General features: G+C 53.7%; 1 protein-coding gene across 2 annotated transcripts in view; it reads right to left on the reverse strand.

Moving 5' to 3' along the window:
- Nucleotides 1-4,404: 4,404 nt before the first annotated feature.
- GSG1L (GSG1 like) overlaps nucleotides 4,405-23,866 on the reverse strand; it is a 216,745-nt gene continuing 197,283 nt past the window's right edge. For both annotated transcript variants that reach the window (XM_079899133.1, XM_079899134.1), the window contains exons 6-7: nucleotides 16,245-16,312; nucleotides 4,405-4,647 (exon numbers count right to left, since the gene is read on the reverse strand). In XM_079899133.1, the coding sequence (XP_079755259.1) occupies nucleotides 4,550-4,647; nucleotides 16,245-16,312 (166 nt within the window). In that variant the 3' untranslated portion in view covers nucleotides 4,405-4,549. The remainder of the gene's footprint in view (nucleotides 4,648-16,244; nucleotides 16,313-23,866) is intronic.

The raw sequence follows: 23,866 nt of genomic DNA on the forward strand, positions 1-23,866 counted from the left end.
CTCTCTGGTCACCCTGCCTCTGCCCTGCACCCCATCTCCCAGACCTGGATGAATTTCCCAAAACACAGAGCTGATGTGTCCATCTCTTAAAACCCTCCTATTCGAGGTTCCCTGCGGCCTTCCAGGTGAAGGCCAAACTTGCCGTAATCCACGAGGCCCCATACACTCTGACCCCAGACGCCTGCCTGCTCAGTAGCAGCCCTCATGCCCTCGCCTGGAGCGCCAGGCATACTGTCCCTGTGTCACACACAGCCACACGGCATTCGTGTCGACCCCAGGGCCTTTGCACATGCTGTGACTTCTGCCCACACCGCCTCATCACCTCCTTCCTCATCCTTCAATCCCTGTTGCCATGGCCCTTCCTCTGAGAGGCCCGCCCTCACCCCTGCAGTTTAAATCCGGTCTTTCTGTGGTTCGCCTACACAGCACTTCGCAGAAGCTGAACTGATATTTTTGTTAGAATTATTAAAGTCATCTCTGTCTCCTCCCTGGAATGTACTTTCCATGAGAATAGAGTCAGTGTCTTTCTGACTCACCGTGGCAGCTCCAGTGCACACTCAGCGCCTGGCACACGGAAGCCCCTCAGCAAAGAGTTCTCGATGAATGAGGCCCAATGCAGGCCAGCGGTGGTCTCAGGATTTGAACTAACTCTGCAGCCCCAGCTGCTTTCCTCTGTCCCCACTTCCTCCCAAACAAGGAGTCGGCACCTTGGAAGCAGCAGCTCTTCCCAGAGATGAGCCTCCCAGCGTGCCTTGTCCTCAGGCCTGGCTGCCGCAGAGGAATGGCCATGAATCAAGTTGACGCTTCCATTACCTGAGGGAGTGTGTGGCCAGGATGGGTTGGCTTTGGTGCTGGTGGCGGGGAGGACGGCTCATCACAGCCACCAGCCGAAGAAGGCAGTCAGCCCAGTGACCTCCAGAGGCCTGGACCTGCCCGCTAGCCCCCGGGCAGGGGAAGGACCATGGCCCCAAGGGCACCTGGGGAGAAAGGGGGTGACGTGAGCAAACAAGAGAGCAGAGCCTCATTTCAGGGCACGGGCATGTGCAGTCACAGGTCCAGGGCTGTTACGTGTCCAGGGCCAGCACGTGCCCACAGGAGCGCGTGCTCAGGGCCAGTGGGAGCACACAGGCAAGGGTGGGTTAGCAGCTGTGCACGTACAAGTTGCTAACTCAAGCTTATACAATGTCGAGGTTGGCGTGTGCACACAAGCCCAGGGTGTGTGGCTACAGGGAGGCTGGGAGCAGGTGCCCAGGGCAGAACAGGCTGCATAAGAACTACTCTGGGCTGCAGGTCAGGCCAACCTATGGGGGTCAAGGTCAACATCCAAGGTCAACAGCCATTCTATCCATGGACAGACGGATGGTCATTCTATCCATGTCTGCTCAGTGCAGGGGATGCAGCTGGGAAAGCTGTCCGCCGGGGCGGGAGGAGGGCGCCTTTGCCTCCCCATCCAAGCCTCTGTGTGCTCACCCAGGACCCCTGCTTTCAAACCAGGTGGTCCTTCCTCCTCCCAGGTTCAGACAGACAGTGTGGCATTTGTTCCCTGCAAGAAGACAACCCTTCCAGTAACTCTCAGTAGGGACTCATCGGGATCACTCACCTGGCCTGCCTGGAAGTGCTTCCTTTAATCTAACCTGCAGCCTTCTTGCTGCAACCTCTGTGAGACCGAAAGACAGCTACTTCTCCCCACCGCCCAGCAGGTGCCCAAAAGGACTTGAAGCCTGAGCGGTCCCATGGGCCTCCTCCCTCCTCCCCGTCTCCCTCTCTGGCCTGAGCAGAGGGTAAGAATGGCCCTCGCTTGAGCCGTCCGCGTACCATAATCACATACCACTTCCACGATTATTTATTTAATATTTTTCTTTAAGCCAACGTTTTTCCTTTGAACTTAAATGCCTACTTTGGTTTCATCTTAAGCAATAACGTCTGTGAAATCATGGCACTAATGTGCCCGTTATACATTTTTTTCCTAATACACATTTACATAAACACAACTATTAAAATAGATTAAAATTTTTCCCATGTGTCAATGAAACTCATCTCCCGGACCTCTGTGGTCCACTTGTAACTTTGAAAGGATCCTGGGTGAGAATAAAGAGCTCCAAGGGGCCCTGGGCCAGATTTCCCTTTGGACACGCCCCTGCCCAGCCTCGCTCTGCTGCTGTGGTTTTTTCTCGCCCAGAGGCCAAAGCCTGACCCTCTTGTCCTGACACTCAAAGCCTTTTTATTTGGGTCCCAGACCCAGCTCCCACCCCTCACGGTAGGTCTGCAATATTTGCTGGATGAATGAATCACTGACTTCACAGCTGCATGAATGAATGAATGAATAGCGCACACCTCCACCTGGTGTCCCCCAGGCACCTGAGACTCAACACATCTGACCCTGCCCCCGCCTCCCGCAGCCCATAACCTGAGAGTCATCGCTGACTTTCCCCTCTCCTCCCCCCACATCGGCCTATCCTCCCTGCTGACTAGCTCCTGAATCTGCTTTCACTGTCCCATCCCAGGGCCTCCGTGCTGAAGCAGCCCACCCTCTTCTCTCCCTTCAGGTGTGGTGAGGGTGAGGAAGCGGGCCGTCCTCCCGCATCTCGGGGACCTTCCTGGAATGCACAGCTGGGCGCTTCCCACTCTGCTGAGAGCATCCCCTGCTGCTCCATCCTAAAGAGGCTTCAGAGTCCCTCTGGCTCCACCGACCTCTGCTGCCACATTTCTCATCACCTCCGCTGCTCTCCCTTCTCTCCGCACCTGCCATCTAGACTATCTTAAAGTTCCTATAATGTTCCCAACTTTCTTCCCCTCTACATTTTTGCCTGCCCAACATCTAGACAACTTCATATCTCAGCTTAAATGTCATTTTCCCACAGGAGCCTCCCCTGACCACCACTCCCCCGCCCCCAGCAAGCAGGTGCGGCCTCTGGGCTCCTGCAGCGTCCCCCCCTCAGTTCCCCTCATTGGTAACAGCAAACACCGACAGAGCGTTTGTGTGCCAGGCTCTGTTCTACAAGCTTCGCATACATTCCCTCCTTTAACCCTCAGAATAGTTTTAAGAGGTAGGTGTGCTGATGACCCCCATGTGCCCACGGGGTTGAGGCACAGAGAGGTCAGGTAACTTGCCCAAGGTGTCAAGTGGAGGAGCTGGGATCTGAATCCAGGCTGCCTGGTCCCAGAGCACTTTGCACACTGTCCTATATAATCATCTGTCTAGTTATGTGTCCTGCCCACCTGTGAGCTCCGTGAGGACAGATGCCCTCTCTGGATGGTGCAGTGTCCTGTCTCAAGCGCCTACCACAGTGTTCGGCACATAGTAGGGACACATGAATTATATCATTGGATAGATGGATACACAGATGGATGGATGGTTGAATAATGAGGATGGGTGATGCATGAAAGGACGATGGATGGACGTCTGATACAAGGAAGAAAGACCACTGATGGGTGGATAATGGATGAACGGATGGGTGGCTGGCTGGCTGGCTGGAGAGGTGGATGGATGGATGGAAAATGGCTGATGGATGGTTGGATGACGGGTTTATGAAAGAATGAAAAACATTCTCTACTTGAGGGAAAGCTCTAGAAATCCTTCTGGGAAGGGATGAGGCCTCTTGGAGTCAGGAGTCCTAGTTCAAACCCTCACCTGCCGTTTGCTAGCTCTGTGGTCTTGGGCAAGTTACATCATCTCTGTGACCCCAGGTTCCCTCGTCTTCACAATAGGAATGCTTCCCCAGTCACCTAAGCCTTAAGATTCCATGTAAATGTGGCTCTAGACACAGGGTAAAGGGTCCCTGTGGGAGGCAGGGTAGCTTAGCGCCTGGGCTTGAGGGCCTGTCTCTTGTCCACCCAAATCTCCCACCTGCCCGGCCCCCACCTCGCCCACCCTCTGGAATCCAAGGCAGCCTGCCAGCCTGGCTCCATCCTGACCCCACCCCCCAGGTTCCCCACTTTGCCCCACCCGCCCATGCTTCAATGTCTGGCCCTGACCAGCTCACTCAGGGCCATCTCATCTTCAGGTTCCTTAGGGACCTGATGGGGGGGCCAGGAGGGGGCAGCCACGGCCCAGAGAGCAACTGGCCTCCACACACGGCAAGGAAAGATTCAACAAGCATTTATTGAGCCCTTGCTGTGTGCCTGCTGTGTGATGCCCCTGGTGCCAGTGCCACTGCCCCTCCTTCAGGAAGCCCCACCCATTCCCTGCCCCCCGCAGGGCTCCGCACGCTGGGGACCTCCTGAACTTCCCGGCTGGCTCGTGGGTCCCAGGTTTTCGGTGGCCGAGGTCTGTGTCTCTCCCGGCATCCCAGCTGCACCCAGCAGGGCTCTGCATGTGGCGGTGGCGAGAGTTAGGAGCTGCTGTCCCGGAGTCACGCTGTGCAGCCCTGTGCAGTCCCTCTGGCTGCCCTGGCCCTGTTTCCAGGACCCTGAGACCCAGGCAGCGGCGGGCAGGGCAGGCCACATGTGTCCCACACAGGCCAGGTTTCCAAAGGCGCCAGACCAGTGGTCTTGCAGCAGGGGGCTGGTGCCGATGACGGCCCGAGGTCTGGAGCCAGGCTGGTCGCTGTCACACCCAGTGCCCCAGGACCCAGCACTGGCGGTTCAGCTCTGGCACCTCCTGTGCAGAGCTCCGGGGCCAGGAATCTCCCATGTGTGGCTGGTATCCTGCAGAGAGACGGTGTGGTCAGTGCCGACGGCTGCCTTCCTCCACCCCCACCCCATCGGCCCACCGACGCCCACCAGCTCCCCACCCACCCATCTATCAAGCTGCACCCAGCTCTCTACCCACTGTCCCACTCACCGTATCACCATCCGCCCACCCAGCTCTCCACCTCTGCCACGCCCCCATCACCCACCTCTCTGTCCACCGGTCCACCAACACCTAGACATCCACCTGCCAGTATCCGCTGCCATCCACTCACCAACCCACCAAGATATCCACCATCACTCACACACGATCCCCCCAGGAGCCTGCCACAGCCCTAGAACCCACTCAGGCATCTCCCACCTCTCAACACACCATACGCCCACCATTGCCTCATCCAGCCTCCCAGCACCCCATAATACTCCCACCAGCCTGGCTTCCCACACACACATCTACCCGTAACCTGAAACATCCACCCATCCGGCCACCCAGCCACTCTCCAACTCATCCGGTTACTCATCTGCTTCCCAAGCTGCCAACACATCCACTAACTCATCAAGTCTCTACCCCTTAACTCACCAACATACCCACCCAACAATCCCCACTGCCCCACCACCAACCCTGTACACCCACCTGCCCTGCCCTTCACCCACCCCACTCAAGCCATCCACCCACCAACCTTCCATCCCCCCCCTTCACCTACCCACACCCTCACCTGCCCCCCAGCCACCCACCCCGTCAGGCTTCCCTGGGCTCTGCTGTGGGCTCCCACATGCTTGAGGAGCTGTGGGAGCGTTAGAAGGAGAACAGTGTAGATGACTCCTGGGCCCCAATTGTACTTGACCTCAGGCCAGCGAGCAAGTACGTGGACGTCCCAAAGCCGGCCCTGAGCAGCTCCCTGGGCCGAGACGTGGGGCAGAGACTCTACCGCCTCCCACTACGGCCCTCTGCTCTTGACGGCCTGGGCAAGCACAGGGGCTGGGAGGCTCGACTGATCCAACATGCTCACTCTTCTGTTCTTGATTCTCGGAAGCTCGCTCCCCTGCCTTCACCCAAGCACCTCCTTCATGTCTTCCTAACACACCAGACCCATTTCCATCTCCAAGCTGGGACCTGCCTAAAATGCCCTTGTACCTACTGCTGAATTGAACACTCAAAGCCCAGCTCAAGTTTCTCCTCCTACAGGAAGCCCTCCGGACATCCTCTCTCCAGCCTCAGGGGTCTCCCTCTCTTGGAGCATCCACTCCAAGTGGTGCTCTGTCAGCAACCCCCCCAGCATTAGACAGCCCAGCAGAGAAATGGCTCAACCCCTGGAGAATATTCCACAGTGAATCAATGGAGCCAGAAAGATAAGAACAAAGGGGATCACAGGGAGGAGAGACTGCGTGGCATGGTGGGTGGGACTGGCTCAAAGGGCAAAGGGGAAAACTAACAGCGACAGAGTGCTTATAGTCTACACACCCTGCTAGGTTCTGTCCTCGCAAGCCTGAGCCCATTTTACAGATGAGGAAACTGAGACTCAGCCAACATAAGCAGCTGTCTTAGGATTCACAGCTACAGGCCTGCTGGGTTGAATCAATTTCTTCCTGATTCGAAACTTCAGCATTAAAAGAAATGTGTTCTCTGCTCGTTTGCTTCCCCCTCCGAGCTCTAAAGGATGCTCAGATACACTTCTCATCCTTTAGGGTCAGACATCCTTCAGAGCAAGCCCCTTGAGGTGGGAATTCCTGCTGAAGGCTGCTTGCACTCCTCCAAGGACAGACAGCTCATCACTCTTCCTCCACCCCCAAAGTAGCTCTGACTATTGGGAGATTCTTCCCCATAACAAAGGCTGGAAGGGAACAGGCAAAGATGGGGACGTTTGTACCAATGGTGGGGAGTGTGCACGCGTGATTTTTTTTTCCTTTGGCGTTTCTTCTATTTTTAATATTCTTTAATGTTGGTGCTTTGCTAATTTTACTATATTTTAAAAGGGGGTGGGAAACATTTGCCAAACATTCTGGAATCGTTTGGCCTCAGGAAAAATGTTTGTTTTGGCCCCAGTCACTGAAACAGTTGCATTCTTTGTAAGTGCCTGCTGCTGCCAAGATATAGGTGTTGGGATTTTTTTTTAAATCTAAAAGCAAATATTTGGTGCACAGAAAGCCTTGATTGTTTTTCTAAATGACTTCTGTGAGTCAAAATCAGGTCAATTCGCTGATGACTGGGGTCCTCCTCCCTTCTCTAGCCTCCCAGGAGGGGCTTGGGGCCCAGAGCCATTTACAGTGAGGGGAGCCCTGACCTCACCATACACCCCACCAGCCCACCACGACTCCTCACTCACTTCCCTTCTCCTGGTTCCTTTACTTTGGGGCCAGTCACCAGCCAGGAAAAAAGGAAAAGCCGTATGCTATAAATCAGAGAATCCCACCTCAAAATGCCTACTGGCCCAAGCAAATGACATAATTGGGTGAAGTGGCCAGAAGCAGCCTTTCCTCAGCTTTGGTTAACTGTTGCCGTGGGGAATGTGGGCTTGGGTCTCCCAAAATGATCAGAGAAACTGAAAATTGGGATTTTGAAATCAAATCTCCTGGCTTTTAAATGATGACAACTAAGGCTATTAAAGCATTTAAAACCGTCTGTGGGCCAAACAGCATCTCTCAGGCTCGACTCAGCCCACAGGAGGCCATTTCTGACCTCTGACTACTTCCCGGCCGGCGTCTTTGTCCCATGACTCCGGGGTCTCCCCAACTAACCTGGGGACTCAGTGCCGTCAGGGACTGGGTCTGCTTCATCCCGGAGCCCGCAGCCCCCAGCACCTGGCTGGGCACAGAGCATGTCCTGAGCTGACTTTTTGTAACAAATGAAGAAACCATGCGGGAGGAGAAGGAGCGATCCCTGAGCTGGAGGCATGTGCTCGGCCCACCTTCCCTGAGATTCTGTACGTTTGAGAGTCTCTTTGCTAGCCTCTCCTCCTTTGGGTACAGACTCAGGGCAGGGAACTGTACTTGGAGTCTGATAGTCAAAGGTTCAAATCCAGGCTCCACCACTGACAAGCTGAGTGAACCTATTTTTTTTTTAAAGCTGTGTGACTTTTGACAAGTAGCTTCACCTCTCTGGGCCCGCAAATGGATGTTAGTTACAAAGGAGTCAGCAGACCCTGCAGGCCCCCTGCTAGAAGCCTTTCATTATGTGACATCAGAGAGATGAGAAAATTTAAAAATGCCAGTACAGAGGGGGTTTGGGTTCAACCACCTCTCTTCACAGATGAGGTGGCCAAGGCCCAGAGGTGGGAAGAGATCTATCCAAGGTCTCCCTCAGAGGGTTGGCAGCAAGTACTGTGCTTCAAATTCCCTGGGAACCTCCCAGGCTTAGCAGAGTATTCAGCCCATAGGAGGTTCTCAGAAGATGTGATTTATCTTCCATTTTTGGTCCAAATATCAAACATGAAGTTTTTTAACATTCAGCCTCTTCCAGTCCTAACATCTCAATCCCTCAGTGGGAAATCACTGTCTCAAACTCTCTCCAAGGCACCAAGATCCCGGGAGATCAGCTCTCAGCTCTGCTGAATTGTGTGAAATCACATCCACTGTTCCAGAATGGATTCGGTGGGTTGGAAGGGTCCTTCAAGACCAAGAGCGGCATCACAGATGTGCAGAGAAATGGGGGTGATCACAGGGGAAGTGACTTGTCCAAGGTGCTCCAAAGCCAGTAGGGGAATTAGTGAGGGTGGGCAGGCGGCTGGTATTGACGTTCTTGACCCCAGAGGAGCTCAGCCTATCACAGAAGAGCCAGATGGACCCTCTCCACCAGCTGTCCAAGGTACTGAAGAACTCTCTCCAGGACTCATGGGCCTATCCAGAGCCTACTGTCTGGCTGCCCAACCTTGAACTCTTATCTCTAGAAAGACTTGGGATGTGGGGAGAGATGGGGAGAGGAATCAAGGTTGGCATGGAGATGTCTGGCTTTGGAGACCCTTCCAGCTAGTGACACCGTCATCCCTCTTCCATTGCCGCCCTGACTGCCTCTCCAAGTCAACCCTGCTCTGTAAATCTGCACGTTGAGGACGCTCCAGAAACTCCATCATATTTGGTAATATGTTTACTTGTTTCCTCCCGTTTTCCTCTTCTAGGCTGTATGTAACATGAGGACACAGGCTAGCTCTGCTTTTATTCATCGCTGTGTCCCTGGCACCCAGCACAATTCCACACACAGTGCTGAGAGAGTAGATTTGTTGAATGAATACGATGGAGGATTTGGGAAGGATTTGTGTGGGATCCATGTGGAGGGGAAGGTTGGGTTTTCTGGTTTACCTTGGGGATGGGTTCTCTCCTAGGAGATCGAATGGGGGTCTCATCCCTCTCTTCACTAGAGTCCATCTGCTGGGGACTCCTTCCTGGGCCATAACATTCTCTCCATCTCTTTCCCACACTCGGGATCAGGCTGAGTCCATTGAACCTGCCACCTCTCCCCAGAGCCACTGATTCCTTCATTTCCTCATTTGTTGAGCACCTACTGCGTGTCCGCCTCCATCTGGGTGCTGGGTCTGCAGACAGGAGTCAGATGCAGACCTGTCCTCTGGGTGCTCACAGTCCAGTGAGGGGAAGAGATGACAAGAGCAAACATGCCTCCAGCTCTCACTGTATCAGGAGCCATTCACTGTGCCTCGTGTTCACTGGCTCATTTCATCCTCAGAAATGGGAGTTAGGTGCCATTACTATGCCCGTTACACGGATGAGGAAACTCAGGCTCAGACAGGTTAAGTGACTTGTCCAGGGTCTTACTGCTGGGATTTGAACCTAGGCAGCCTCACTCCACAGGCTGGACTTGTAACCACTATAAAATTCTCCCTCATCTACTCCAGCGCCAGGGAAGGGAAATGCAGAGGTGAACACACCACCGCCGCTAGGGGCTGGAGAGGGGACTGGTTACTATTGCTAGAATCTGAGCTAGACTTGGAAAGCACTGTGAAGCTCACAATTCCACTGCTAGGGTTTGTTTTTTTGGTTTTTTGGTTTTTGCCAAAGGGAGGCAGGGAGCAGGTCATTTCAGGCAGAAGGAACAGGGTGTGAAATAGGTTCTTGGCAGGGAGATGAGGTTCTCAGGAGGTGTGAAAAGCTCATGATGTTGGTGGTTGGAGGAAAGCAAGATGGTCTGTGAGGCTGGAAAGCCCAGTACACGGGGCTGGAGGGGTGAGGAGTGCAAGGCTGCAGCTGCAAAGACGCTGGGTGCCAGGTGTAAACGGCCCGGCAGGCCCCTGGGGGTACAGGGCTTATCCTGCACCTGGGGTTTCTGCTGTATCATCAGACTTACCTGAAGCCAATTCCTGGCCTGCCGCAAACCAAGGAATTGGAATCTCCAGGGAAATCTGTATTTTAACAACTGGCCCCAAGTGTTTCTTAGGATCGGGGATGATCGCAGCAACACTGCCTTGGGCACAAATGGGCATAAAGAACAATGACGCAGCTTTGAGCTTAGAGTCGCCCAGACTTCTAAGCGAAGAAAAATGACACTGTTGCTCGGAATCCAAGGCACTTCACCTGTAAAACGGAAACAGTCCTCAGAGAAACTGCCCCATGGAGACAAAGGGAGCTCAACCTTTCACTGGAAAGGTACTGAGGCCCAAGCCCGTGCTAGGCACTGGGACTGCCACACAAATGTGGTGACAAGGTCCTGGTCCTCGTGACATTTCCATCCCAGCGGGGAGAGAGTTCGCAAAGGAGGATTCCAAGAGTGATGAGTGACTGAAAGAAAGCGGAAGCACGAATGGGATGGCTGGGGAAGGCTTCCCGGGGAATGTCCAGGAGGGTTGGCACAGGACCTGACACCCACCAGGGATGCTCTCACAGGAAGGTTTGGGGCTGGGAGGGGGTGGAGAAGACATGATTTTGTGTCTTAGGAAGATGGATGGGAAGAGAATCGGCCCTAAAAGCAGCAGTTTCCATCCAGAAGTTGCTGGAGAGCCCAAACAGATGACAAAATGCAGACTCCCTCCTGGCAGCAGCCCAGGGACAAGTGCAGTTCAGAATGTGGTCTGTGGAGCAGCAGAAGCAGAGTTTCTGGAAATGCAGAACCCCAGGCCCCACCCTGATCTCCTCAGCCAGAAACTCTGGGGTGGGACCGAGCAATCTGTGCTTCAGGGAGGCTTCCAGGGGATTCCGATGCTGATGCTGGCTCAGCTCTCTCTACCCCGGTGCCAGGGTCTCAGTTATCTCCAAGCTGCATGGCTGTCTGTGTGTCCAGCAAGTTGGCATTGATATTTATTTCAGAAATATTGTCTGTTTCCATTTTAATAAAGGAAGCAGACTCAAGCAGTACTATATTGGATTTGATTTTGATCTAATAAAAATGCCAAGTTGCTCTGAGCCCAGAAAAGTCTTCCCTGAAATTCCCTCTGCTATTTCAAGGGCAGCGGCGGCACAGACTCGTCTAGATGGAGCGCCCAGAAGCCACCTCTATACCCGGCGAGTGACAGCCTCTCACTCAGCCCAGCCTCACAGACACACCTGGCAAAATCAAAAGCTTGTCTCGGGCATTGAACTGGACAGCTGCAATCAGCCGCAAACCCCAGCTGTCCCTAAAAGGAAGATGCAGACACCTGGACCATGCGGCAGCACCGCCTCCATTAAATGCCACATCTGATGTGCCCCCGAGCTAGCTGGTGGCACTGCAAAGCCCCAAAGGCAGCTTTCAAAGGCAAACTCCTTCCTCAGGAAGAAAAAAGAAAAAAATGTGGCAGAATCTATATCACAGCAGCCCAAGAAAAAATAGCAACTTTTGGAACAGTTAAGATAACCAAAAGTTCATGTAACTGTTTATGTAAAAGTGGCTTCTCGGGTGGGATATGGTGGGAGAAAATGAGAAGTTTAGAGAGGCAATTCAGCACCTACTGTGTGCCACCCACTGCTTTAGGCTCTCAGGATACAGGCGTGAACAAAACAAAAGACAGGGTGCCTAATCTCATGGAACCCAGCGGAGAAAGGCAGCAAAACAAAAACCAGGTGTGTAAGTATAATGTCAGAGAGGTACAGATACGACGAAGAAAAGAAAACACAGTGATATGAGGTCGACTGGGGAAGCTGGTGCAGGTTAGGGGAGCTTCTCTGAGGAGAAGCTTAAAGAGGATACAAGGGACTTCCCTGGTGGCGCAGTGGTTAAGAATCCGCCTGCCAATGCAGGGGACGCGGGTTCGAGCCCTGGTCCGGGAAGACCCCACATGCCACGGAGCAACTAAGCCCGCGAGCCACAACTACTGAAGCCCACGTGCCACAACTACTGAAGCCCATGTGCCTAGAGCCCATGCTCCGCAACAAGAGAAGCCACCACAATGAGAAGCCCGCACACCGCCATGAAGAGTAGCCCCTGCTCGCCACAACTAGAGAAAGCCCATGTGCAGCAACAAAGACCCAACACAGCCAAAAATAAATAAATAAATTCTTTTTTAAAAAAAAAGAGGAGACAAAGCCAGCCATGCAAAGATTTAGAGGGAGAGCTTTTCAGGTGGAGACAAGAGCACGTGCAGAGATTCTGTGGAGTGAATGAGTTCTGTATGTTCAAGAAAGAGAAAGGCCAGGGTGGCTGGAGCAGAATGAGGGAGGGGAGAGTGGGAAGAAATGAGGTGGAGAGTTTGGGGGCCAGAGCAGGAACGGCCTGGTTCCAGGATAATGGGAGAGATCTACACGCCAAGCTGAGTTGTACTTCCCCGGGGGACCAGAGATCTCAACAAAGTCAATCTGCGTCTCAGAGCCTCAGCCTCTCAGTCTACACAATAACAACACTCAACCCTCCTTCCCAGAGCTGTGCCAGCCATCAGATGAGACGGCTGTGAAGTGCTGAGCAGGACCTGCACACAGTAAGTGCTTAATAACGCAGGCTCCCTGGCACTCCTCCCCCACCCGTGCTTCCTGCTGGCAAGTCAGTACACCAACCAGATCTGAGCAGTTGCTCAGTAGAGAAATATTGCAAAACTTGTCCAGGACTTTCCAAAACATTTTCTTGGCCAAAATCCCACTAGCAGCTAAGAGGCCGCATTCTGGAGACGGTGTCCTTTCCCTAGACGATCAGGCTGCTCTCCAGCCCATGAACCATGTGAGGACCCAGTCCACAGGTGGCTGGGCCCTGCATCCCCAAACGCTGCCTGGGGTCTGGCAGATGGGGTGTGCCCAGCCCACATTCGGGTGCCTCCCCGTCAGCTCCGACAGCAGATGGGGTCTACCTCTTCCTCACCGTTGTGACTCTGAGACCCCAGCGCCTCCGCTGGTCCCCGGGGAAAGACAGCCATCCGGATAACTCGGCTACCTGACGAAAGGCACACATGGCAGAGGTGCTGGGGACTCTGAGGTTCCTTCTTCCCCGAGAGGCTGGGACCTGGAAAACCTGTGGGGGCCACAGGCCCTTCCCCACCGGCTTCCATGCTTCTCTTTGAGCCCCAGGGTGTTAGGACCTCATGGCTTCTCCATCTCTCCCCACCCCACACAATCTCCCTCGACGGTCTCAAAAGTCCCCCAGCTTCAACTGTCTCTGTCCTCAACCCTACACGCCCCTCAAACTCGTCCTCTCCAGGTCCATCAGTGGGTGACATCTGGCCCTTGACTGCTGGCCTGAAAGTTCTGTGCGTATCTTAGGTTCCTGGCCGCCTCCATCCGTCACCTCAAGTCACACAAGCTGAGGCTGTGGGTGCGCCCTCCCTCCCAGCGGAGCAGGCTGCTGACCTCCTACGGCGCCAGAGCTTTCTCCACCCACCCCAGGAGAATTCATGCACCCCACCCTACCCCAGCAGCCTTCGAACAACGCCTGAGGAGAGCTACTGTCATGCCCGGGGGGGATAACTCAGACCGTGTGCTCTGCACTGGCTCCCCAGGTCACCCAGCAGGGCCTACAGTGATAACCAGCCTGGAGCACGGCTTCCACCTGCCTGCCTTTCCCTGCTTAGTCCGCCTCCCCGGCACCTATTGTATTTTCCGGGATCACCCAAATAAGGTGCTTGCTGTTGGGTCCTTATCTCGGGATCTGCTTCCACAGGAGCACAAAGCACTCAGACGACTCTTCTTGTCGTCTTGTATCCTCCCACTTTTATCTCTGTTGCCATAGGTCAGGCCACCGTCACTCCGGGAGATGAGGGGACAGCATCTAAGCTGGTCTGCTGGCCTCTACTCTTCCTCCCCTCCCATCCTTTTCCCACATTGCAGATGGATGGAAGGAGGGATGGATCGATGCGGATATAGGTAAAGATGATGTAGACACAGATATAGACACAGCTATAGATACAGATACAGATAAATAATCTGGGCAAGTCTCTTCCGCACTCACAATGCCCCTCCCCCCACCGCAGAGCCAGCTCCTTCCCATGGTCCTGCCTCCTGGGCACCCCAGCCCCGTCTCCTCCCGCATCCCAATCCCCAACCCCCATCGCTTCCCTGCTCCGGCCACGTGGCCTCCAGTGCTGGTTGCTGCGGAGACTTGGCACCTGCAGGCCCCTCTGCCTGGAAGGCTCTTTGTTTGACTGACTCCATCTGTTTCCTTAGGCCCCAGCTCCAGCGGCCCCTCAAAGAGGTGGCTCTAAGGAGGCCTCCCCCGATCCCTCTTTATCATCGCGTTCCTTAGCACTTGAGATCACCATGCTTGTTTCTGAGTTCACTTCTTTCCTGATTCTCCCTCCCTCTGGACTCCCACCCCACAAGGCAGGAGCTTTGCCCGCTCTGGCTCCCGGCTGCCTCTCCAGTGCCGGCACAGAGGGTCTGCACAGCTCAGTATTTGCCGAGGGCATGAAAGGTGGAATTCTCTGCAGGCTGTTGACCTGGGGAATGCATGTGATGCCTGGGAGGTGAAATGGACGCCAGGACAGAGGTGAGGGGCTGGGTTGGGGGTGCAGGGCTTCTGCGGCTCCGCCGACACTGGCTGTCCTCACTTTCCATCCCAGGGCTCGCTTTCAGGGCCAGATTTGCTCTCTGGACTCTTTCTTCCATCGTCAGCCCTCAGGGATCTGGCCTTTCCTCCTCCCAGCTCCCTAGCTGCCCCCACGACCTCTTTCCACCCAGGGCTTCCTGCCCACTCTGCAGGGGCCTCAGGGGGCTCCGGCCCAAGCAGGGGAGCCGGTGGCCCTCTGGAACATGCCAGGGCTCTCAGCCTGTGTCCCTACCATGTGCTTCCTGAACCCCTCTGGTGGATTCCTGCTCTCTTCTGTTACCCCTGAGGCAGGTGCTCCCCAGCCTCCTCCATGCCCTGGCTCCTGACCCCTTCCTCCAGGAAGCCCCCCACCCTGACACCTGCCATGAAGCCACAGTCTGTGGGCCCAGCATCCACCCCAGTTCCTCGGGTAGGCAGTTAGCATTCTGGACATCTTCCTGGGCTGGTGTCTCCTACAGGAGCCTCTTCCCTCAGCATGAAGACCAGACCCTCTCCTCCTCTCCAGCCGGGCCTCCTCCCAGGCTCCTTCACCCGCCTCCATCTTCTCCTCTCAGCAGAGCCATTTCTCACTCTGTTACTAGGATCCCAGGGGTTGGGGGCAGACAAATCTGAGTTTAAATCTCTGCTGTCTTAGTTCAGATTCCCCAGAGGCAAACCCTGAGATAGGAATTGGAGCAAAGGGGTGACACTACAAAGATGCAGGGAAACTTGACAGAGGCGGGGACATGGCCCAGGGGAGGGAAGGCGGCCAACCCAGGCAGCTGCTAGACCTGGTAAACCTGGCTAATCCTGCAAATCACACAGCTCGGGGTGATACCACTCAAGGGGCGAGGGAGCCGGGGTATCTATATACCTGCCTTCTGTGGGTGGAGGCGGGGCAAGCCCCCAGGCACAGAGATGCAGATACTGGCAGCTGGGAGGCCTCATAGCTTCCTAAAAGATCTGAGAGATACAGGCAGGGCACAGACAGCACCTGCTCTAAGGGCTCTGCCACTGAGTAGCTAAGCTGTGTGACCTTAGGCAAGTTGCTCCACCTCTCTGAGCCCTCATTTCTGCAAAGTGTGGTTAGTAATCCCGGCTGTAGGGGTTGGCGGTCAGCAAGAACAGGAGATCAGGCATAAAAAGCCCTTAGTACAGAGGGGGGTGGGCAGGGAGCACGGGGTGGGCATTCAGCAGGCTCGGGTGAGATCCTGCCACTTTAGTCTCAGCTTCTTTCTTTTCTGTGCAGAGCAAGGCCTTTCTCTCCTTTGACCTCCCCTTTGCTTTCTGGTCCAGACATTTGTTTTCTGAATAGGAGCCCTAGATTCTGACCCCCACAGTGAGGCATATGAAGTCAGTGCATTCTGAGCTGCCACCAGTATCCACTGCTCAGACAGATCTTGTGAGCTATCACCTCCCTGACTCGGCTAGCTCTGCCCCGGAGCCGTTGTCCCTTCCAGCCAATGGCTAACCCCGGCCTGGATGGAGCTGTGGTTAGCCTGCCTGTCTTTAAGGCACCCCCATGTCCCTCTTGCTCCCTTAGCATTCCGACCCCATTGCAAGGGCCGTGGCTGCCACGTGCGGAAGACTTGCTCTGCTAAGACCCCAGCCTCAGTTTCGCCATCTGCAGTATGTGTCTGGGGGAGAATGCAGGGGGGGCAGGGAGAGGTTGGCCTGGCCCATCTCCAGGGTCCTCTCTTCTCAGACAGCTCACGAATCTGCAGCACTGGCTCCTGCAGGTGAGGCCACTTACGGGCAGGGTATCTCTCGTGGCGGCAATCCAAGCGAAAGTCCTCCTCATGCCCATCCCCCTTCTCCATCCTGGAAAGAAAAGAAGCCAAAAGCCAGTGTAAGAAAAAGCAGGCTGAGCTGGCAGAGACCCGGGACCTGGAAAAGTGCAGCCCCGCCCCTCTGGGGAACATTTTGCGAAGCAACGTGGCCCATCGTCCCACGGGATCCTTCCCACGGCCCTGTGAGATGGGCATCGTTATCTTTCCATTTTATTGATGAAGAAACTGAGGTATTGAAAGGTGATGTGACCAATCAGGTGCCATGCAGCTGATAAATTAGAGGCGGAATAGGGATGCAAACCTACGTGCTCTCACAAAAAGATGTTCAATCACATGCAAATAGCATATGACACGAGAATGTGTACAGTTTGATTTGCTTAAAAATTACACACGAATATGCACAAAACATTACTTGTCAGAACATATACCAAAGGGTTAGTGGTGATTAACCCCAGATAATGAGAATATAGCAGATTAAATCTAGAACCTTCTTTTTGAACTTACCCCTATTTCCTGATTTGGGGGCAAAGGACTTTTATTCGCTGCGACACTTTCTTTAACTAAATCAAAACATTCCCTAAAGTCATTTCTACATAGAAACAAAGCCCTGGTCTTCTGACCTCTGCCACAGCTCTCTTTCCCACCAACAACTGTGAGCATTTCTCCTCTGGCATCTCAAGATCACTGCAGTTCCAGAGGGAGCTGTCTCTACTGGCCTGGCCGGGGATGGGATGACAAGCACAGAGCAGAGGAAGCGTCAGAGTGGAAGCAGCTGCAGATTCTCCAACACATCCCATCCTCACCCCCATCCCACCGATGACTGAGCCAGAGAATGGGCAGGGCCACAGTCCCACATGGCACTCATCCACGTGTAACCCAAATACATTCCAGAGCTCTACGAGGTCCGGTCCACATGTGCCTCATCTTTAGACAAACATAACCTAGGCCTCCAACGTAGAAACAATTCCAACCATTACTGTATGTCCTAAAGAACACCGAAAGCACCCCCAATTCCTTATCTGTGGCCCTGCACCTTGACATCGGCCCTCTATTCCTTGCTTTGCTTTTACTTGCCTTGCAGCTGTCCTAGAACCTCTCTCATCTCACATCTCACTTTCAGGGCCCCCTACACTCTCTCCAGTGCCCCCAGCATGGAGTCTTCCCTCTTCCCCACCCTCCTCTTCTTTCCACTGCTCTCCTCTTTTCTCTCACGCAAGGATGTCTCAATTCTTTCCAAAGCAAATGCCCCACCCCTGTTTTCTGACTCTTCCCATCACCTCTTATTCCTAGTTGCATAGCTGTGTCCAGAAGCTTGGGGCTAGAGGAGACGTGGGGCAGGCAGTGACTGACAAGCAAGCAATGCCAGAAGTGTCCCCAGTAGAAGGGAAAGAAATACTCATGCAATGATAATTTGGGTCTCCTAACATTGTTCATTCACGCATTCAGCAGGGATTTCCTGAGGCCCTGCTCTGTGTAGTTTGTACCAGATGCTGTAGAGGGTGGAAATGTCTACTTCATAGTCTCTGCCCTCAAAGAGCTTCTAGTCAAGTAGGAAGTCAAGCATGCACACGAGTTAGAAAATCCCATGCATTAAATAACACACTTCGGGATTGCCTACGATAATGTCTGTACCAGGGGCTATAGGCCTGTGCTTCCCGGGAGACAAACCCTGAACACAGATCTTATTAACAAGGACCTTCTGTGGCCTAGGAAGCCTCAGATGGCAGAACAAAGGCCTGAGTGTAGATGCTATAGGAAGGCAGATATCCTATAGATAACTGACGCTATAGGAAGGTTCAAGGGAGGTTCAGTATAAGGGAAGATGTATTTTTGTTTGTTTGGTTGGTTGTTTTTTTGATTTTTGTTTTTTAGTGGAAACATTCTTGTTAGTTTCCTTATACCACAGGCTTGTTTAAAAATTTCCAACTCTATGGGCTTCCCTGGTGGTGCAGTGGTTGAGAGTCCACCTGCCGATGCAGGGGACAGGGGTTCGTGCCCCAGTCCGGGAGGATCCCACATGCCGCGGAGCGGCTGGGCCCATGAGCCATGGCCGCTGAGCCTGCATGTCCGGAGCCTGTGCTCCGCAACGGGAGAGGCCACAAGAGTGAGAGGCCCGCGTACCGGAAAAAAAAAAAAAAAAAAAAATCCAACCCTATAGACAGAGCAAAAGTCCCCCTATAATTAAACCTCCATGAAGGGAGATCACCACAGATAGTAGTTTAGGGTTTCAGAATTAATACTTTTTTTTACATAAATAGCCTCAAATTAAACAGATTTTTTTTTTTTTTTTTTTTTTTGCAGTTGAAAAGCAGCCACAGACAATATGCAAACAAACGGGCACATTGGGGTTTTTTGTTTGTTTTTTTTTTTGCAGTACGCGGGCCTCTCACCATTGTGGCCTCTCCTGTTGCGGAGCACAGGCTCTGGACGCGCAGGCTCAGCGGCCATGGCTCACGGGTGCAGCCGCTCCGCGGCATGTGGGATCTTCCCAGACCGGGGCACGAACCCGTGTCCCCTGCATCAGCAGGCGGACTCTCAACCACTGCGCCACCAGGGAAGCCCAGGGCACATTGTTTAATAGATGATTATGTACAGCAGGTGGTGGCCTGGACTTGGCTTCCGGGAGAGAGTAGGTTTAACCTCTGGTCTAGCCAGTGGTTCTCCATGTGGAGGCCCCCTGAAGTCACCAGGGGAGTTTCAAGTTGCCCGGTGATCACAGTGTACAGCCAGGGTTGAGATTCACTTGTGTCGGGACCAGCAGAGGCTTCACAGGAGGAAGTGATGCTGGAGCTGCATCAGAGAGGGAGCTGGGATCCAGCCCAGGTCTACCTGTCTTTCTGCTGTGCTGCGTGGCCATTCTGGGAAGAGCTGGTTCCTTGCACAAATGCAGCCCTCTCCACCAGGTTCGCCAATGAAAATAAACGGCCTGCAGGGTCCTGGCAGCTGTCTGGTGAGTGGCTAACGCTCGGTTACGGCAACGCCTGTGACCCTTTGTCCCCCTAACCCCCGTGCTTCCTGGCAGAAAACACGTGAGGACAAGAGGATGCTTTGGGCACAACTGAGACCTTGGGCCCTGCAGTGAGGCGGGATCGTGGCTGAGCCCAGCTCTGTTATGAATGGACAGCTCACCCGCTCTGAATCTCTGTGATCCAGAGTTTTCTATGTGGCCATGGGCAGGACAGTGGTGGTAGGAATGACTGTAGGACAGCTACCACTGCCCCACTGGTTGTTGTGAGGTCAGAAGCCCAGGACCTGGCACGGAGGGAGGGCTCAGAACAGAGTAGCACTACTACTGGTTTTCAATCTGTTTAATCACTGGTCTCCCCACAAACATTTTAAACTCAGAGAGAAGAAGGATGGAGTTTATCTCCTTCTCCACTTGTAGTCTCTGGGCCTAGCACAGCGATGGCACAAAGTATCCCAAAGAATGTCAGAAGGGAGGGAAGGGAGAGGGGTAGGTAGGGAGGCAGGGAGTTGAGGAAAGGAAGCCAAGGCTAAGAGCAGACCACCGGGGAGGCAGCCCAGGTTCATCCAGGGAGCCTGAGCTTTGTATTGAAAGAAAAGGAAATACTCAACTGTCACTAGATGACTATCTTCTTTAATTCGAAGTACGTCCTGCAGGAAATATTATGTGCTTTCTGAAGACAGGGTTTTTTTTGTTTTTTTTTTGATGGTGGTGTGAGGGGTGACCCACGCATCTAAATAAGTGCCTTGAAGGGTTAGCGGGGGATGCTTGGGGTGAAGCAGTGCTCAGAAGGGGCAGCGGGTGGGGCCCAGGGCCCCTCAGGCCCTCCACGCACCTGCTGTGTCACCTTCCTCTCCGGGTCTCAGCGTCTCCTCTGTGAGCGGGTGGAGCGGTGGCTCCACCATGTACTAGCTCTGAGTCTGGACACGTCCCTGTCATCCCTGAGCCTCGATTTCCTCATCTGATAAATGGGCATAATGACGTACCCACTCTTAGGGTTGTCATAAGGATTCAGTGAAGAATACATGCTCCAGCTCCATCTGTTTGGTGTTCTTACAGCACTGCCTGCACTTGCTACTGTCATAACTGTTATTATCATCGTTGTCGTCATCCTCATCGCTGGGGCCTTTGCGGTCGGTCACTCTGTGACTCCACCTCCCAGCTCCTGATGCAGAAGGCTATTATTTTAACATATTAACCAATGCTTCCCCTCAAAAACCCCTACATACACCCCTTCCTTTCATCTCATCATTTTGACCTCGTTACGTCAGGAAAGGGATGTTTTCCAAGAAGCAGAGAAAAGGCTTCAAAGTATGAAACACCTCTGGATTCAGGGCAGAGGGAAGCACAGGGAGTCACAGCACAGCCTTATGCCCCAGAAGAGAAGAGTCTCCCCAAACTGGGGACAAGGAGAGTCAGAGCAGAGGCTGAGTGAACCGATGCTGTGATGTGCAGAAAGGTGAATGAGCCCTAGGGAAAGGCGACAGAAACAGAGGTAACTGCTCAGACTTTCACAGGAGAGAGAAATAAACTTGTACATTGTTTAAATCCGCATTATTTGCGGTATATTTACACCTCATTATTTGCAGTATATTTACACTGATTCAAACCTGTATCCCAACCACAGAGGCACTACCATCGTCATCATCGTTACCATCATCCCCATTTTACAGATGTGAAAACTTCGTAACTTGCCCAAAGTGGTGTGCTGGTAAAGATCAACAACCAGCTCTACAAGAGAGGGTGCTCTGCTTTGGGGTGTCTGTGGACCTCTGTGGGGTGAAGACTCCCAGCACGGCTGATCTGAAGCAGAGAAAAGGCTTCAAAGTGTCAAACACCTCTGGACATCACTGAATGTGTGATGTCACTGAACGTGGCACCAGGAAGGCATCTGTACACTCTGCTCTCGTGGGCCAGCTCCACCTCGGCAGCTGGCTGCTGGCAGGGCAGGGATTTGAACTCAGGTTTATCAAGAAACAGGCCCAGGCTTCCCTGGTGGCGCAGTGGTTGAGAGTCCGCCTGCCGATGCAGGGGATGCGGGTTTGTGCCCCGGTTCGGGAAGATCCCACATGCCGCGGAGCGGCTGGGCACGTGAGCCATGGCCGCTGAGGCTGCGCGTCCGGAGCCTGTGCTCCACAACGGGAGAGGTCACAAGAGTGAGAGGCCCGCGTACCGCAAAAAAAAAAAAAAAAGAAAAAGAAACAGGGCCCAAGCCTGTTTCCATTGTGACCTGCAGATTCCCGGCTGGCAAGGGATGCTCTGTCAGACTCACCATGGGTACACCTACACTAGGAGGTCCCAGTGGAAAGCGGGGCTGGGCACCATCCAACTCGGGCTCTCCCAGAACAGCCAGCAGGTGTGCAAATGGCGGCGGGGGGTGTGAGCACACTGTCACAGAGTCACTGCCCCAATGACCCACAACATCTGGAATCGGGTTGAGCCTGGGCATTTGCTCTTTCTGAGAGACGAGAAGGACGCAAGCGATGGAGCAGGGAGGCTCCGAGGATTTGATGGTGTGAACAAATGTCTTGTCTTACGGAGAGACCCCGGCACCTGCCCATCTAATTCCAGAGCCAAGTGTGGCCACAGCAGCTGGGGCACTGGCAAGAGGTCTACCGGGTCTTACCTCTGTTGTGGCGGGAGCCCCAGGCCTCCCCAGCACACAGCTCCCAGCACGCGCTCCAGCTGCCGTGGCCCTCTCTGCGCCATCCTCAAAGCCACACCCTTTCTTGCTGCCCCAGGCTGGCTTGTTCCCCAAATCTCCAGTCACTTCCTGGTATAAAGTGGCCGTCTACGTGGTGGGCTTCTCAGACCATCTGATAAAGGACTAGGTTTTTCCCCCTTAATTTTCAATCTACCTCGGACCAAAGTTTTAATAAAATACAATAAAAATGAGTTGCTAGAAAACGAAACACACACACACACACAAAAGGTAAGCTTGGGTGTACCAGCGATATCAACTCACTATGAAAGTTTCCAAACACGTGTCTCAGTTCCTCTCCTTATATCATCATGGACATTTGCAAATGGGCCCCTGTCCAGGGACCACACTTTGAGTAGCACTGAGGTGTAGAACCCTTCTTTATCCACTGGCCTCTACTGGCCATGTCCACCTCCTGACCCATAACCGGGCTGCATCTGCTCTGTCCTCTAGCCCAACGTTTCCCAAATGTGCCAGTGCCCACAGATCACCCGAGGAGCTTTTAAAAATGCAGATTCTGGTTCAGTGGGTCTGGGGCAGTGGGTCTGGGGCAAGGCCTGCATTCTAACAGGTTTCCAGGTGGGGTCGATGCTGTTGGGCCCCAGACCACATCTGAGGAACTAGGCATTGGACCATGGGCTCTGGGCACTTGTGAGGCTCCGCAAAGGGTCAGCCCAGTCACCCTCTACGTCCTGGGCTGTCACCCAGTGGGCCCAGGCCTCCAGTGCCTTCCCCACAGTCCCAGCTGCAAATGAGCTTCACCGAAGAGCCCGCAGTAGTGACGGTGGGAAGGAGGGCACCCGGAGCCCTCCCGCCTCCACTGGGCTGAGATTTGGAGAAAACATGGAGGTCAGGGAGCAGCTGTCCTGCAGGATCATTTCCAGTTCAAGGACCACTCTGTTCTTTTCGCTTTCCTTTCACAAAGCGTTGGTCATCGAGCTAATCTTGGGAGGGCCCTGAACCTTCCATGGCGCCATCTCTAATTTCTGGGCACCTCGCGAGAGGTGCGAGGCATCCCTGAGAAGTAATATTCAAGCAGCGAGAGTGGAAACAGACAGGTAAGAGGGAGCTGTGCTCGAACACGTCTCAGAGGTTAAATGGCTAAGAAACAGTCACAGAGGACAAAGAACACAATGATTTTTTTTTTTTTTTTTACGGTACACGGGCCTCTCACTGTCGCGGCCTCTCCCGTTGCGGAGCACAGGCTCCGGATGCGCAGGCTCAGCGGCCATGGCTCACGGGCCCGGCCACTCCACGGCATGTGGGATCTTCCCGGACCGGGGCATGGACCTGTGTCCCCTGCATCGGCAGGCAGACTCTCAACCACTGCGCCACCAGGGAAGCCCGAACACCATGATTTTTAAATGATGCACTGATGATGGAATGAAGGATGAAATTAAAAGAAAATTTGTCAAATAAATGACCACAGGTGGGAGATTAAGATTCTATAAGATCCCAGCGGAAGTGCCATTCCAAGACGGCGGAAATAAACGGGTTTTTTAAAAGATTCTTTTTTTCTCTCTCTTTTGCCATTTTGTAAGATCATCATGATACAGAACGGCTGGAAAATACAGGGAGGATAAATAGCCACAGTGCCAGTGCCCCCCCGACCTTCGTGTGTGCTGACAGTTCTACCTCCTGTTTCTCTACTGGGTTTTAAAAAGACGCCTCTAGATATCAGCGCCTTGAGATTATTTTGGGAACAGCATGGGCTAGAAATTACTACTCAGGAAAACAATCACTAGCGTTAGTGGAGTCCCTACACCTGCACCCCGTGCCCGCCTTCAACAGGTCTAAAGGCCCCTGACAACATGAAAACCTCTACACCTGACTTATCTCAAAAGTCAAAAGACCAGGTGAGCAGAGGTGAGCGTGCCTGAGCAGCGTGCTGTTCAGCACGGCGGCAGCAGTGTGGGAAA

This window comes from Stenella coeruleoalba (genome assembly GCF_951394435.1).
Source record: "Stenella coeruleoalba genome assembly, chromosome: 15".
NCBI classification, from domain to species: domain Eukaryota; kingdom Metazoa; phylum Chordata; class Mammalia; order Artiodactyla; family Delphinidae; genus Stenella; species Stenella coeruleoalba.